General features: G+C 45.6%; 1 protein-coding gene across 1 annotated transcript in view; it reads left to right on the plus strand.

The window, feature by feature from the left end:
• The first annotated feature begins 1,251 nt into the window (after positions 1–1,251).
• Positions 1,252–13,771, plus strand: part of OPRL1 (opioid related nociceptin receptor 1) — a 62,093-nt gene continuing 49,573 nt past the window's right edge. The window contains exons 1-2 of the mRNA XM_069952045.1: positions 1,252–1,272; positions 8,659–8,878. Coding sequence (XP_069808146.1) covers positions 8,673–8,878 — 206 coding nt within the window. The 5' untranslated portion in view covers positions 1,252–1,272; positions 8,659–8,672. The remainder of the gene's footprint in view (positions 1,273–8,658; positions 8,879–13,771) is intronic.

Below are 13,771 nucleotides of genomic sequence, written 5' to 3' on the forward strand. Positions count from 1 at the left end.
GACAGCCTGGTCAGCCAATCATTGGCCGAGATGGGATAGCACCACGGCCACTGATTGGGATGTCACTGCAAAGATGGGTTCAAAGGTGTTGGCGGAGCTGCATTCAGCAAGTGACCCAGAGACATGACAAGAGGACACGGGGGGAGTGTGGAGAGATTAGCATAAAATCTTTATCGTCTATATACCGACATCAGAGTACCCCTTTAAAGCAAGGGCTGCACGGACATCGCTAATGGTGTCTGTGCAGCCCTGCCCGTGTAATAGGCTTGGTAAGCAAGCATCGATCTAGCAAATCGGCACTTGCTTTCTTACCCTGTGGGTTGGACCTAATATCTAATATGGTCCTAAATGTCTCACAGAAATGAAGGCGGATTGTACATAAGCCACAACCCAAAGAAGAATAAAAACGTGGTTAGGGCTACGGAGGCTTTATAACTGTCTTAATTTTTCCCCCCCAGAAATTGCGCCAATTTTCAGTATAGATTCAATTTTCACATCCAATTTTCAATAAGCGCTGTGGAATCTGTTGGCACTATATAAATAAATATTATTATTATTATTATAATACAATGATTGGGGTACAAGCCCAACTTTTCTGCCGTTAACCCTTTCTTCCCTTTAAACGACCCTAAAGTCACGTCTTTTTGCATGACCTTTATCTCTTGCAACCTTAGCTGCTTCCATTGCATCTCGCACCATCTTTTGGCATTAACCCCTTCCTTCTCCTCCTCATTGTATCCATGCGATACTTCCCTGAGATGCAGCTACCACTCTGCCCTTGTTGGGGGGAAAAAAAAAAATCACTTTACCTGCTACCATTAACTCTTTCCTACCCAAGGGCATTCCCTCAGTGCTTTAACCCCTGAGCTACCGCAGAGCACTCCCTAAATGTGCAGCATGAGTGAGAAGACCCCCTAGCATTCTCATTGAGTGCACAGGTCTGTGTCTCTGTAATGAGTGTCTCCTCTCCTCCCCTCCAGCCCAGGTCTGAGCCTGGTGCTTCCTCCTCTCCCATTGTCTGTATAGCATCAGCAGCACAGTGAGTTAATGCAGAATTCCAGCCCTGCTCTCTGCAGCCAGCACCCCCTCCCTCCCTGTGTCTGTGCTCCCCTCCGAAGCATCGATGTGATTATCCCCCCTCTCCCTCCCTGGCCAGGGCTTTGCAGCTGTCTCTGTTTTGGGGAAGGAGGTATCATCATCATCATCATCACCAGCCTGAGAAGCAGGGAGACTCCAGACATCACACTGCAAATCAAGGTGCAGGCAGACTGGGTAAGTCCCATCATCCCCTTCACTCCCTGAATAACCTCAGGGGTTGTGTTATCAGAGGGTGCCCCTCCAACCCCCTCTGCTGCCAGGCCTGCCTAGCTGTGGGATGCTGCTGCCATGCAGTCTGCACCAAGTGCCCTGTTGCTAAGTACTGGTGCAGGGATGCGTGGTGCAGTGTGAGGCTCTGCAGCAGCTGCAGCACAGAGAGACCCCAACTATATCCCAACTTCTGGGACCACCATAGGAAGCCAAGTGTGACCCCATACACTAACAGCACTGGGGTAGCAGGGGTTACCCCATATAGCATCCTCTGCATTGCATACACTCCTTCCCCTATAGGGGATGCTCAGTGACTGCTTACACTGGTTTTATGCTGGATTGGACAACCTGTGGCTTTGCAGTAGTTGGAGAACTACAAATTCCAGCAAGTCTTTACAGGAGAAGAGCTCTACAGGTTGCCTATGTGTCTGTAATATTGCATTATTGTTGTAAGGAGTCATTTACTATATAGGAAGGTTGTAGCTATAGATGGATGTTGTATGCTGTATAATACTATGTATTCTTGTCTCTCTGTAAGTAGATGGTATGTGCTGCAGACTATAGGGACGTGCTGCAGACACCAGCAATGTATCCAGCCCTGCAGAGGCCACTCACAGTGCAGTGAGGTGTCTGTCTGTCTGTCCCTATCAGTCACATACTGACAGGACATCATGTAGACCCCCCTCCCATGTAAACACTGACCATTATGGGGAGGGGGTCTGCTGTAGTGTCACATAGGAGTGACATCACACTCAAGAATTGTAGAAAGAATATAAGAATATGGGGGTGTGGGGAAATCAATACCTTGTATATAGTAAGGATGTGGGGGTAACGTAATGGGGAATTTACTATATATATATATATATATATATATATATATATATATATATATATATATATATATATGTAGTATCTGTATATATATATATATATATATATATATATATATATATATATATGATGTATACACATATACTGATTCTGCATTTAAGTCACAAGAGCTAATAGAGCCTGGAAGCTGTGCTATATGTACCTTGTATTGACATTATTGGTCTAATATACCTTGTTTTCAATCTATTGGTGTATCCAGACTTGCATCTTCTGACACATAGTGATTGCATTTAAAGGACCCTAAGCATTTAAAGGGGCACTACCTTGTCTTCATGTGTTGTGCAGTTGTATGCAATCCATTGCTCCCTGTTACTAAGCTGGTAAAATCTTCATTGGGATGACAGACGGAAACCTCCTATACCCCGTGATCACTGTTATTTCTCCCATGGTCACATTTCTCTAGTTCTGAGAACCTCCTGAGACTTTTTTTTTTTTTTTTTTTACTTGTTACTGAGTTTGGCCACCCCATCTTATAATATTGTATAGAGATGATACTAGACTGTAATGTGAGAGTTGGGAGACACGTATAGGTTAAAGAAGTATTCTTATTTATTTATTTAATTTTGTTTGTTGCTTTAATAAAGTTATATAACTTTGTAATACAACTTTATTTTTACATTTTTTTTTTATGTTTATGTTACTTACTTTCACATGTTGTGCGTCAGCAGTAAGAATCGACTTGAGGCTTTCTGTTGCCATCAACATCTGTGTCGGGAAATTCAGGGCTGCTCAGGTGCTGTAGTACTTGTAGTACTTACAGTATTGTAAATCCTAATGCATTAAGGTGCACCAACCTATTGTTACTGGCCAGTTTGACTGACAGTATAAGGTGTATGGGGGCCCCTGACTCCACCGACAGGGTCCGGCCCGCTTATCGTTCCTGTGTATGGTGAAGCCAGGAGGGATAACCATCGGCCAAACGATTGTTTAAGCTTACAGTTTGGATTATACAATATACTAGGGTAGGTTCTGTGTCATTAGCGCTGTATATGCAGCAGCACTTAGGTAGTGGGGGCAAGCGGGGACCAGGGCATCAGTTCCCCACAGAATGGTTGGTGGCAGCAGAGAGCCCAGGGTCAACTGTTTCCGCAAAATGTGTAAAAGTATATCACACAATAATTTTATATATTTTTTTCAATAAAGTTATAAAACTTTATTACATATACCCTACAATATAAAGCTAATTGTATTGGTTTATTAATTGTCCGATTAAGATTTATATTGTAGGGTCATATGTCTTGGATCTTTGCTTATGGACAGTGATTTGTTAAGGTTCCATTGTTGGAGGTGCAACTTTACTACATGTATTGCTACAATGTACCAATTCATTAAGTAAAATTGGGTGAACTTGATTAGGCCATGTGACTGAGGGGATATGGTCCGATTTGCAAACATGCAAAGAAAACCAAAACCATTGCCGAAGGCGATGACTGGGCAGCGATTTAAAAATGGACTGCGCCACAGAGATCTCTGCGCCAGTGCCAACCAGGTGATGTAAAAAAAGATTTATGTAGTGAATTGGTCCGTTCGCTTTAATACCCTTTAAAGGGGTTATCCAGCGCTACAAAAACATGGCCACTTTTCCCCCTTCTGTTGTCTCCAGTTCAGGTGTGGTTTGCAATTAAGCTCCATTTACTTAAATGGAACTGAGTTTCAAAACCCCAGCCAAACTGGAGACAACAGTAGGGGGAAAGTGGCCATGTTTTTGTAGCGCTGGATAACCCCTTTAAAGGGGTTATCCAGCGCTACAAAAACATGGCCACTTTTTTCTAGAGACAGCCCCACTCTTGTCTCCAGCTTGGGCGGGGTTTTGCTGCTCAGTTCCATTGAAGTGAATGGACCTTAATTGCAAACCGCACCTGAACTGGAGACAAGAGTCGTGTTGTCTCTGAAAGAAAGTGGCCATGTTTTTGTAGCACTGGATAACCCCTTTAACTGTGGGGTCCTTACTCATGTTACACTATGGTGGGCCGTCATGCTTTAGTGGTTTGGCATTGATGGTAAGTGGTTATCTTCTTAAAGGGAATGTGAATGACCTACTGTTTAAATTTTTAAAATGTTAAATTTATTTTTAAACATTTTTAATAACGTTTTTTTCAAATTTTCCATTTTACCATCCTGAAATCTTGCAGGTTCCAGTCTCGCCATTAGAGCAGTCTCCTCCTTATCAGCACAGACAGGAATACAGTGAAACGTGACACAGTACATATATAACATAGGTACACACAGTAGCTGTTTCTCACAACTTGGCCTCCCCCCTGTAGAATGACCTCTGTATAGGTCACTGTGCATGCCCAGAAGCCTTTCTCAGTCATCTGAATGAGACAGGCTCTGTCTATTGTTTCCTATGGTCCATGCGGCTTGATATAAAGCATATACAGTATTTAAGTGCTGTTAAAGTACCCCAGGCAAGATACCCGCCTCCTATTAATGAAGAAAAAAGTAAAGAAATTAAAAAATAAATAAATAAATTACAGTCAGAAAATACAAACCAATTAAAAAAAAGTTTCAGTACCTTACTCTGATTTGTAAAAAAAATTAATCTGGGTGAGCCTTTTAACTATAGGAGGTTGTTCTGCTCAGTGGTTGTTCATTGTGGGTAGTGTGTTGGGTGGTCTCACATTTAAGTTTGTTGGGGCAGCAATTTAAATAGATAATAATTGGTTTTATCCAACAATTTACCACACTTAATGGTATTTTCACACAGATTGTACGGCCGTAGTTTTGAGGGGTGGAACATAGCCTTATTTTCAATGGGATCCCGGCCGGAGCATACACACATCGTATGCGCTCCGGCCGGGATCCCATGCAGCGCCGGAATAAACTGACATGTTAATTTTCTGCGGCCGGAATTTAGTGAATTCCGGCCGCAGAAAGACCTGTCAGTTCACACAGTGAAGCAAGCGGCTCCGGCCGCTCGATTCACTGTGCTCTATGGGAACCTCTGATGCGGACCCGGAAGTGTAGTGCATTATACACTTATGCTCAGCCAATCGCGGCTGAGCACAGTTATGACGCGGCAGAGGGGGGGGGGGCGGCATGAGGGATGGCAGGAGCGGGTCGGCCGGCCTCCCGAAGATTACATCACTGTCAGAAGACGGCGGACGGGGATCGACGTGTATCAGGTATGTATAATGCACTACACTTCTGGGTCCACGGGCGGGGGTTGGGGAACACGGGGAAAAGGGTCATTCACATACATAACATACATTACAAAGTTATATAACTTTGTAATGTGTGTTATTTTGTGAATAATTTCTTATGAATATGAGATTTATTGGAAGGACAATCCCTTTAAGTCCGTTTATGCAGACATTAATTCTTCTGGTGCTCATTCATTCATCAGCACTTCACTCCATACCCAGGGCCGTATTTACCACTAGGCACCCGTGGTCCGGTGCCTAGGGCAGCACCAGAGAGTAGGGGGAAGGAAACAACTTTTTTAGTTTTTTTTTTAGTCTCCCACCTCTTGTTTAGACTTGCCAGTAAATCTAGTGTCTTTGTGGGGGGGGGGGGGTATGGTGGTATTTGATCAGGTCTGGTATGGTATAGCGGTGTTATCCAGTCATAGTATGGCGGTATTGTTCAGGTCTGGTATGGCGGTGTTATCCAGTCACAGTATGGTGGTATAGTTCAGGTCTGGTATGGCGGTGTTATCCAGTCACAGTATGGTGGTATTGGTCAGGTCTGGTGTGGCTGTGGTAAATGTGATGCCAGGAGCTATTACCTACCAATCTATTAATCCTGTGATTAAAATTGAGTATAGTAAATGTGGGAATGCGGCCTAAGACTGATCAGATATCAATATGATGTTCAGAAACTATTAAACCATGATGCTAATCCGTGGGAGGAGATGGGCATCTGCAGGTTTAGTGCCTAGGATGGCAGCAGCTGGTAATACGGCCCTGTCCATTAGGACAAGAGGGTCCAGCCTGTGTACACTACCATTGATGTAATAGGGTCCGCCTCTTCAATATGATGTTGACACTCTTAGCTCACAATGAATAATATATACCAGGACCCCCCCACTCGTTCCGATATATGTAAGAAAGTGTAGTTATTGTGAACTGACATTGCAAAGGCCCAATTACTCCTAAAGTAAAAATCTACACTTATGTAGAATTCTGCTTCCATTTGTCATCTTACATGAGTTATTTGTCTAATTTTTTCCAAAATTCACCATTGAATAAATTGTCCAGATTAATAATATTAATAGATTAATGAAAGTCTGCAGACTTCTAATAAACTTTGTGTTGAAGGAACATGTACTGTATTGAGGTGCAAACCAAAAAGGTGCAAATAGCAGCCAAATGATCTTGTTGGTACATGTGACATATGTTTGGTATATGTCTATAGGCACGTCACAGTTCTGTTTTGCATGCCACCATATGGCTGTTGTATATGTACACTACCAAACCATGGTGCATATCTTTGGTACATATGACATCTCTGGGTATGAAGCCACTATACTGCACCCTATCATGGGGTTGTTTTCCCTTGCAGTGCTTCCAAGGAAAATTACCTAGCCCAATGGGCCAGATTTTTATCATTTTGTTCTTGAACCAGGATTATTTGGATGGACATTGCTATAAATCCTCCTTAAATTATGGGACATTGCAAATGTCTGACCCCAGGGCATGCTGTCTACTGGGCATGCCAACTACTGAGCCACCATGTCACCTATATAGGGGGCCATGTAACTCCATTTTGTCTGTTGTGCACAATTTTCTAATACAGGTAAATGTATACTGATGCAGGGGTGGCATTAAAGGACAACTCCGGTGAAAAGCTTTCCCCCAATAATTGAAACACATTACAAAGTTATAAAACTTTGTAATATGATTCAATCTCCTATCTGCCCTCATTCCCTATCTTTTCCCCCCTCAACCTCCCCCCAGGAAGTGAAGTAAACTCATTCTTACCTAATGACTGTTGACCCCAGGCTGTTCTGTGGCAGCCATTTTGTGACAATGACATCATCAAGAGGGAGGCGGGTCTAAGCCCTGTTAAGCCAGCCTCTCTTTATCAGATGACACAGGTTGCTCAACTCTGATTGGCTGAGCAAGCTGTAAGCCATCTAACTGTTCTACAGAGTCAGTTAGACATCACAGGAGACAAAGTGCATCATGGGAAAGCCCAAACCAGCAAGTGAAGAAAAAAATGAAGACACCAACTGGAGCTTCAGTTCAGTTTTTTTTATCAGCACCGGAGTTGTCCTTTAAGCCTTGATAAAGTCATTGGGCCACATGTATTATCCGGCGAACGGATGATTTTCGGCGGAAAGTGCCGATTTGCGTATTTTTTTATACGCAAATGGCCGATTTGCGAATAAAATATTCGCAAATCGGCACTTTCCGCCGAGTACGCCAGGGGGCGGAAAGGGGGCGGAAAAGGGGTGGAAAGTGGGCGGACCGGGGGGGGCGCGGAGTCAGAGTCCGCGCGATTTACCATCCGTTCCGCCAAAATGTACGCCGAAAACCTACTCCAGTCCTCAGCTGGCGTAGGTTTTCGGCGGTGCGCAACGGCGCGCACGGGATTTATGTAGAGGCAGTCCGCCTCTACATAAATCTCCGTAGCGCCGGAGCTGCGGGGGCATTTTTACGTCCGGCGTAAAAAACGCCGGACTTAATAAATGCCTCCCATTGACTCCTTTTTTTATAAACTCCTAAAGAGGTTGTCCACTTTATAGTAAAATTGTTCAATGTACAGTATTAGTAACTGTACTCACTGCCCTTACTGACAGCAGCTCCCTGTGTACCCCATAGAGCTAATATCAGACTCTTCTCCTCCAGCCTGTGGTACAGTACTCTGTGGTGAGTCTGTCTATAAGATGGCTGACAAGGAGGAGCATGTGACCATGCCCCATCCCCCAGTGTTCACCACTGAGCCTGTATTTGCCAATGGAGGACACTGGGGGCGGGGCATGGTCACATGTCAGCCATATTATGGACTGACTCACCATAGAGCAGGACAGCACAGCCTGGAGGAGGGGAGTTTGATTTTAGCTCTATGAGTTACACAGGGAGCTGCTTTCAGTAAGTGCAGTGAGTACATTTACCTATGCTGTACACCAAACTGTACACCAACCCCTTAAAATTCAAGTAACTTACCTAATCATAAGATGGGTCCTAGTAAACGTCAGTTTACTGCCCAGCAGCATGGCCGGCCAAGTACGGCCAAATTCCCGGTCCAAGCAGGGTGTAAATGATCAGGGAGCTGGTGGCTGGAGATGTTTAGAGCATGTGCTCAGTGACATTTTGTTTTATGGCTCAGCAGCTTCTCAGGTGAGATGTTTTATTGCTCTGCTGTTCCATGTGTATTGCATTAGAGCCTGAGTTCAGTACAGTGGTAGGATCAGTTTCTGGTGCTGCCTGGTAAGTCTCATCTGAAACTCCCACCATAGCACGATGGCTGCAACGTAGTGCTCTCCCCCTAAACTTTTCTTCTTCTTTCCCTCAGATCACTGCTGACAGATGGATTTCCCTCTGCAGGACCTGCCCTACGAGGCCGCCTTCCTGAGAGAGTTCTTACTCAATTCATCCCTAAATGGCAGTTTCTTCAATGGGACCGGCGACAGATTCCTACCGTTAGGCATCCAGGTCACCATAGTTGTGGTATACCTGATTGTCTGCGTGGTGGGTCTGGTGGGCAACTGTGCGGTGATGTACGTCATTATCAGGTAAGATATTTAGCGCTAGTTATTAATTAATATGTATCATTGTATCAATAGGTTTCCAGTTGGTGTCATTAATTATTCCACTAAGTGGCCTTATCATAGTCCTTCAGCTGGGAAATTGAAGCTCTACAATGAAATGAAATACATGTTTAAGTCCTGGATGAAATGCATGATTGTATTACTGCATGATTAAAGGATTTTCAGGGAACAAGGGATTCTAGTACATCTATGTGTTTTGTGCGACTGACTTGTATTGTGTATCAGACATTTATCTATAAAGTGATTTGAGGGGCCCGATCATTTTCTTAAACAAGTGCTGATCTGCTAGATTGGTGCTCGTTTGCTGGGCCTATTAGATGGCCCAATAATCTGTCAGCAAGGGGTGCATGGACATCGTTAGCGATGTCAATGCAGCCCTTGCCCAAACACCTGATAACTTAGCTCTCCCCACTCCCGGTCTTCTCTCCTGTGCTCCACAGCTTCCCTGTCCTGGCGTCTGCAGCGTCTGAGCGTTCCGTCAGCTTACAGGCTGCTCATCCAATCACATGACTGGGAAGCTGCGGAGCACAGAAGAGAACACCGGGAGCGGGGAGAGGTAACAGAGGTTTCAGATATTGGGCAGCCGCCCATTGGTCAACACCTGACAATTTTAAGTCCAAACCTAAACCAACGATCAGCCGATGATCGTTTCATTGGCTGATCATTGCTTCTATTACACGGAGCAATAATTGGCCAAATCGGCCCTATTTGGCCGATTATCGCTCCGTGTCAGATGATCAGTGTGTGAGCATCTTGCTTAAAGGGATTTTCTGGCTTTATTAGGTTATTTAGGTTAAAGAGACAAAAACTTATACTAATCCCTTTGCCCTCTGGAAGCGCTCGGATGACATCACAGTGCACAGGTTGCTACAGTCAATCACTGGTCTCACTTCCTCTTGCCTGTGACTACAGATGGCAGTAATAGTTGTAGCGTCCTGTATGTAATGTATGGTGACATCATTGAGACACTTCCTCTGGGAAGACCAGAGCTCCAGCCCTTTGGCACATTTTTCCATGAAGCTGGAACACCCCTTTAAACAACATTCACCATGGGAGAGATTTATCAAAAATGGTGTAAAGTGAAATTGGCTCAGTTGCCCCTAGCAACCAATCAGATTCCACCTTTCATTTTCTAAAGAGTCTCTGTGGAATGAAAGGTGGAATCTGATTGGTTGCTAGGAGCAACTGAGCCAGTTTCACTTTACAGCATGTTTGATAAATCTCCCACAGTGTGTTCATATGACAACAGGCGCCATATTATGGCTCTGTAATACTGAAGTCTGCCTAAGCTCTACGGCAGCAACATGAATCTATGGGTGATTGTTACTGAAGTTTTAGAAGACTGTCATTGAAGGATGTACCACAACAATTTTATGGGTATGATTCACTTCGAGGGTTTATTATTATACTGTCCACTCCTCTTCCGTATGGAGATGTAGCAGTGCTAACTATCATATTACACGGGTAACTTTGTCTCCACAGTTTTTTTCACCCCTTATAGTCAGTTTAGGGGTTTTTGATAACAATTGAGCAATTGACTTCTCACTTTTCACAGTCATCCAATGATCAGCCAGTAATATAGATGTATATAAATCTTGGTGTTGCTGCGATGTTGCCAATATAATTTGTCTGACTGCTTGGCTACCATGGCAACAGCAACCATGAATAACTGCAGCAAATCAGAGCTGAATGTAAAAGTCCCATCGCAATGTAGATTGTAGACCCCAGGCATCACACAGTGGGGACCCGGGGGGATAATACATATATGAAGTTATCCCAGTTTATTGAGCCTCAGACTAAAAAGTGATTGCAAAGCAGAGAACGCACAATAGGGGCTTGTATGGGCCATCGCCATGGCGTGCGTGTGTGTCTGTTGGTGTGACAAGTACAGAGGTCTTATATACATCTGGTTAATGTCCATAATCTGTTACCACATCCCATACTGGAGCAATGCCTCACCCCCTTTTGGTTCCCTTGAGGTAGTCGTAAGACTTATTGGAGATCTATAAGGAGCTGTTAGACCACACTACCCCGTATTATTATGTATCGGTGTTATATGTAGGTCTTTCTTCATGTATTGGCATAGGCGGTCATTAGAAAAACAAATGGGATTTTCTTAAAAAGCGTGACTATAGCCATACTAATGCGTTGGTTCTGGTGTTGTATATAGCAACACTGGCTTGTCTGGTGATCAGTATACAGCGCAGGCTTGTCTGGTGAGCAGTATACAGCGCAGGCTTGTCTGGTGAGCAGTATACAGCAGAGGCTTGTCTGGTGAGCAGTATACAGCGCAGGTTTGTCTGGTGATCAGTATACAGCAGAGGCTTGTCTGGTGATCAGTATACAGCAGAGGCTTGTCTGGTGAGAAGTATACAGCACAGGCGATCAGTATACAGCGCAGGCTTGTCTGGTGAGCAGTATACAGCGCAGGCTTGTCTGGTGAGCAGTATACAGCAGAGGCTTGTCTGGTGAGCAGTATACAGCGGAGGCTTGTCTGGTGATCAGTATACAGCGGAGGCTTGTCTGGTGATCAGTATACAGCGCAGACTTGTCTGGTGATCAGTATACAGCGCAGACTTGTCTGGTGATCCGTATACAGCGCAGACTTGTCTGGTGATCCGTATACAGCGGAGGCTTGTCTGGTGATCAGTATACACATACCTCCCAACTTTTGCAAAGAGGGACATGTGCGCCACGGTCCTCATAGCCACGCCCCCATAGCGACCCTCCATAGCCACGCCCCCATAGCGGCCCTCCATAGCCACGCCCCCATATCGACCCTCCCTAGCCACTCCCCTACAGTCACCACATGCTGCTGACTGAATAGTGCCCTATACAGTATCCAATCCCCGAAAAAATGCCCTATATAGTATCCAATCCCCCATATAGCGCCCCACATAGTATCCAATCCCCCATTATAGTGCCCCACATATTATCCAATCCCCCATTATATTGCCCCACATAGTATCCAATCCCCCATATAGTGCCCCACAAAGTATCCAATCCCCCACATAGTGCCCCACATAGTATCCAATGCCCCATATAGTGCCCCACATAGTAGCCTATGCCCCCATATAGTGCCCCACATAGTATCCAATGCCCCACATAGTATCCAATGCCCCATATAGTGCCCCACATAGTAGCCTATGCCCCCATAGTATCCAATCCCCCACATAGTATCCAATGCCCCCATATAGGGCCCCACATAGAAGCCAATCCCCCATATAGTGCCCCACATAGTAACCAATCCCCAATATAGTGCCCCACATAGTAGCCAATCCCCATATTGTGCCCCACATAGTAGTCAATCCCCATATAGTGCCCCACATAGTAGCCAATCCCCCCATATATGCCCCACATAGTATCCAATGCCCCATATAGTGCCCACATAGTAGCCAATGCCCCCATATATGCCCCACTTAGTAGCCAATGCCCCCCATATAGTGCCCCACATAGTAGCCAACCCCCCATATAGTGCCCCACATAGTAGCCAATACCCCCATATATGCCCCACATAGTGTCCAATGCCCCCATATAGTGCCCCACATAGTAGCCAATGCCCCCATATATGCCCCACATAGTAGCCAATGCCCCTATATAGTGCCCCACATAGTAGCCAATTCCCCATAGAGTGCCCCACATAGTAGCCAATGCCCTATATAGTGCCCCACATAGTAGCCAATCCCGCCATATATGCTCCAGTGTCCAATGCCCCTATATAGTGCCCCACATAGTAGCCAATGCCCCCATTTATGCCCCACTTAGTAGCCAATGCCCCCATATAGTGCCCCACATAGTAGCCAATCCCCAATATAGTGCCCCACATAGTAGCCAATCCCCATATTGTGCCCCACATAGTAGTCAATCCCCATATAGTGCCCCACATAGTAGCCAATCCTCCCATATATGCCCCATATAGTATCCAATGCCCTATATAGTGCCCACTTAGTAGCCAATGCCCCCCATATAGTGCCCCACATAGTAGCCAATCCCCCATATAGTGCCCCACATTGTAGCCAATACTCCCATATATGCCCCACATAGTGTCCTATGCCCCCATATAGTGCCCCACATAGTAGCCAATGCCCCCATATATGCCCCACATAGTAGCTAATGCCCCCATATAGTGCCCCACATAGTAGCCAATCGCCCATATAGTGCCCACATAGTAGCCAATGTCCCCATATAGTGCCCCACATAGTAGCCAATGCCCCCATATAGTGCCCCACATAGTAGCCAATGCCCCCATATAGTGCCCCACATAGTAGCCAATGCCCCCCATATAGTGCCCCACATAATAGCCAATGCCCCATATAGTGCCCACATAGTAGCCAATGCCCCCATATAGTGCCCCACATAGTAGCCAATGCCCCCCATATAGTGCCCCACATAATAGCCACAGCCCCATATAGTGCCCCACATAGTAGCCTATGCCCCCATATAGTGCCCCACATAGTAGCCAATCCCTCCATATAGTGCCCCACATAGTAGCCAATCCCTCCATATAGCGCCCCACATAGTAGCCAATGCCTCCATTTGTGTGGCCCGACCAGAAAAACAATAAACCAGTAACTCACCTGTCCGCCGGTCCCAGCAGCTCCTCTCCCGGCAGAGCGCGCACTCCCGTCATCCTCCGGGGCGGGCAGCGGGGTATACAGGCACTGACTGTGCCGGAAGTAATTCATGAGAGGCTGCAGGTCACTTCCGGCACAGTCAGTGTCTGTATACCCCGCTGCCAGCCCCGGAGGATGACAGGAGTGCGCGCTCTGCCGGGAGAGGAGCTGCTGGGACTGGCGGACAGGTGAGTTACTGGCTTATTGTTTTTTTGGTCGGGCCACATATAATGCGGGACACGGG

Source organism: Dendropsophus ebraccatus, chromosome 14 (assembly GCF_027789765.1).
Source record: "Dendropsophus ebraccatus isolate aDenEbr1 chromosome 14, aDenEbr1.pat, whole genome shotgun sequence".
Lineage (NCBI taxonomy): Eukaryota > Metazoa > Chordata > Amphibia > Anura > Hylidae > Dendropsophus > Dendropsophus ebraccatus.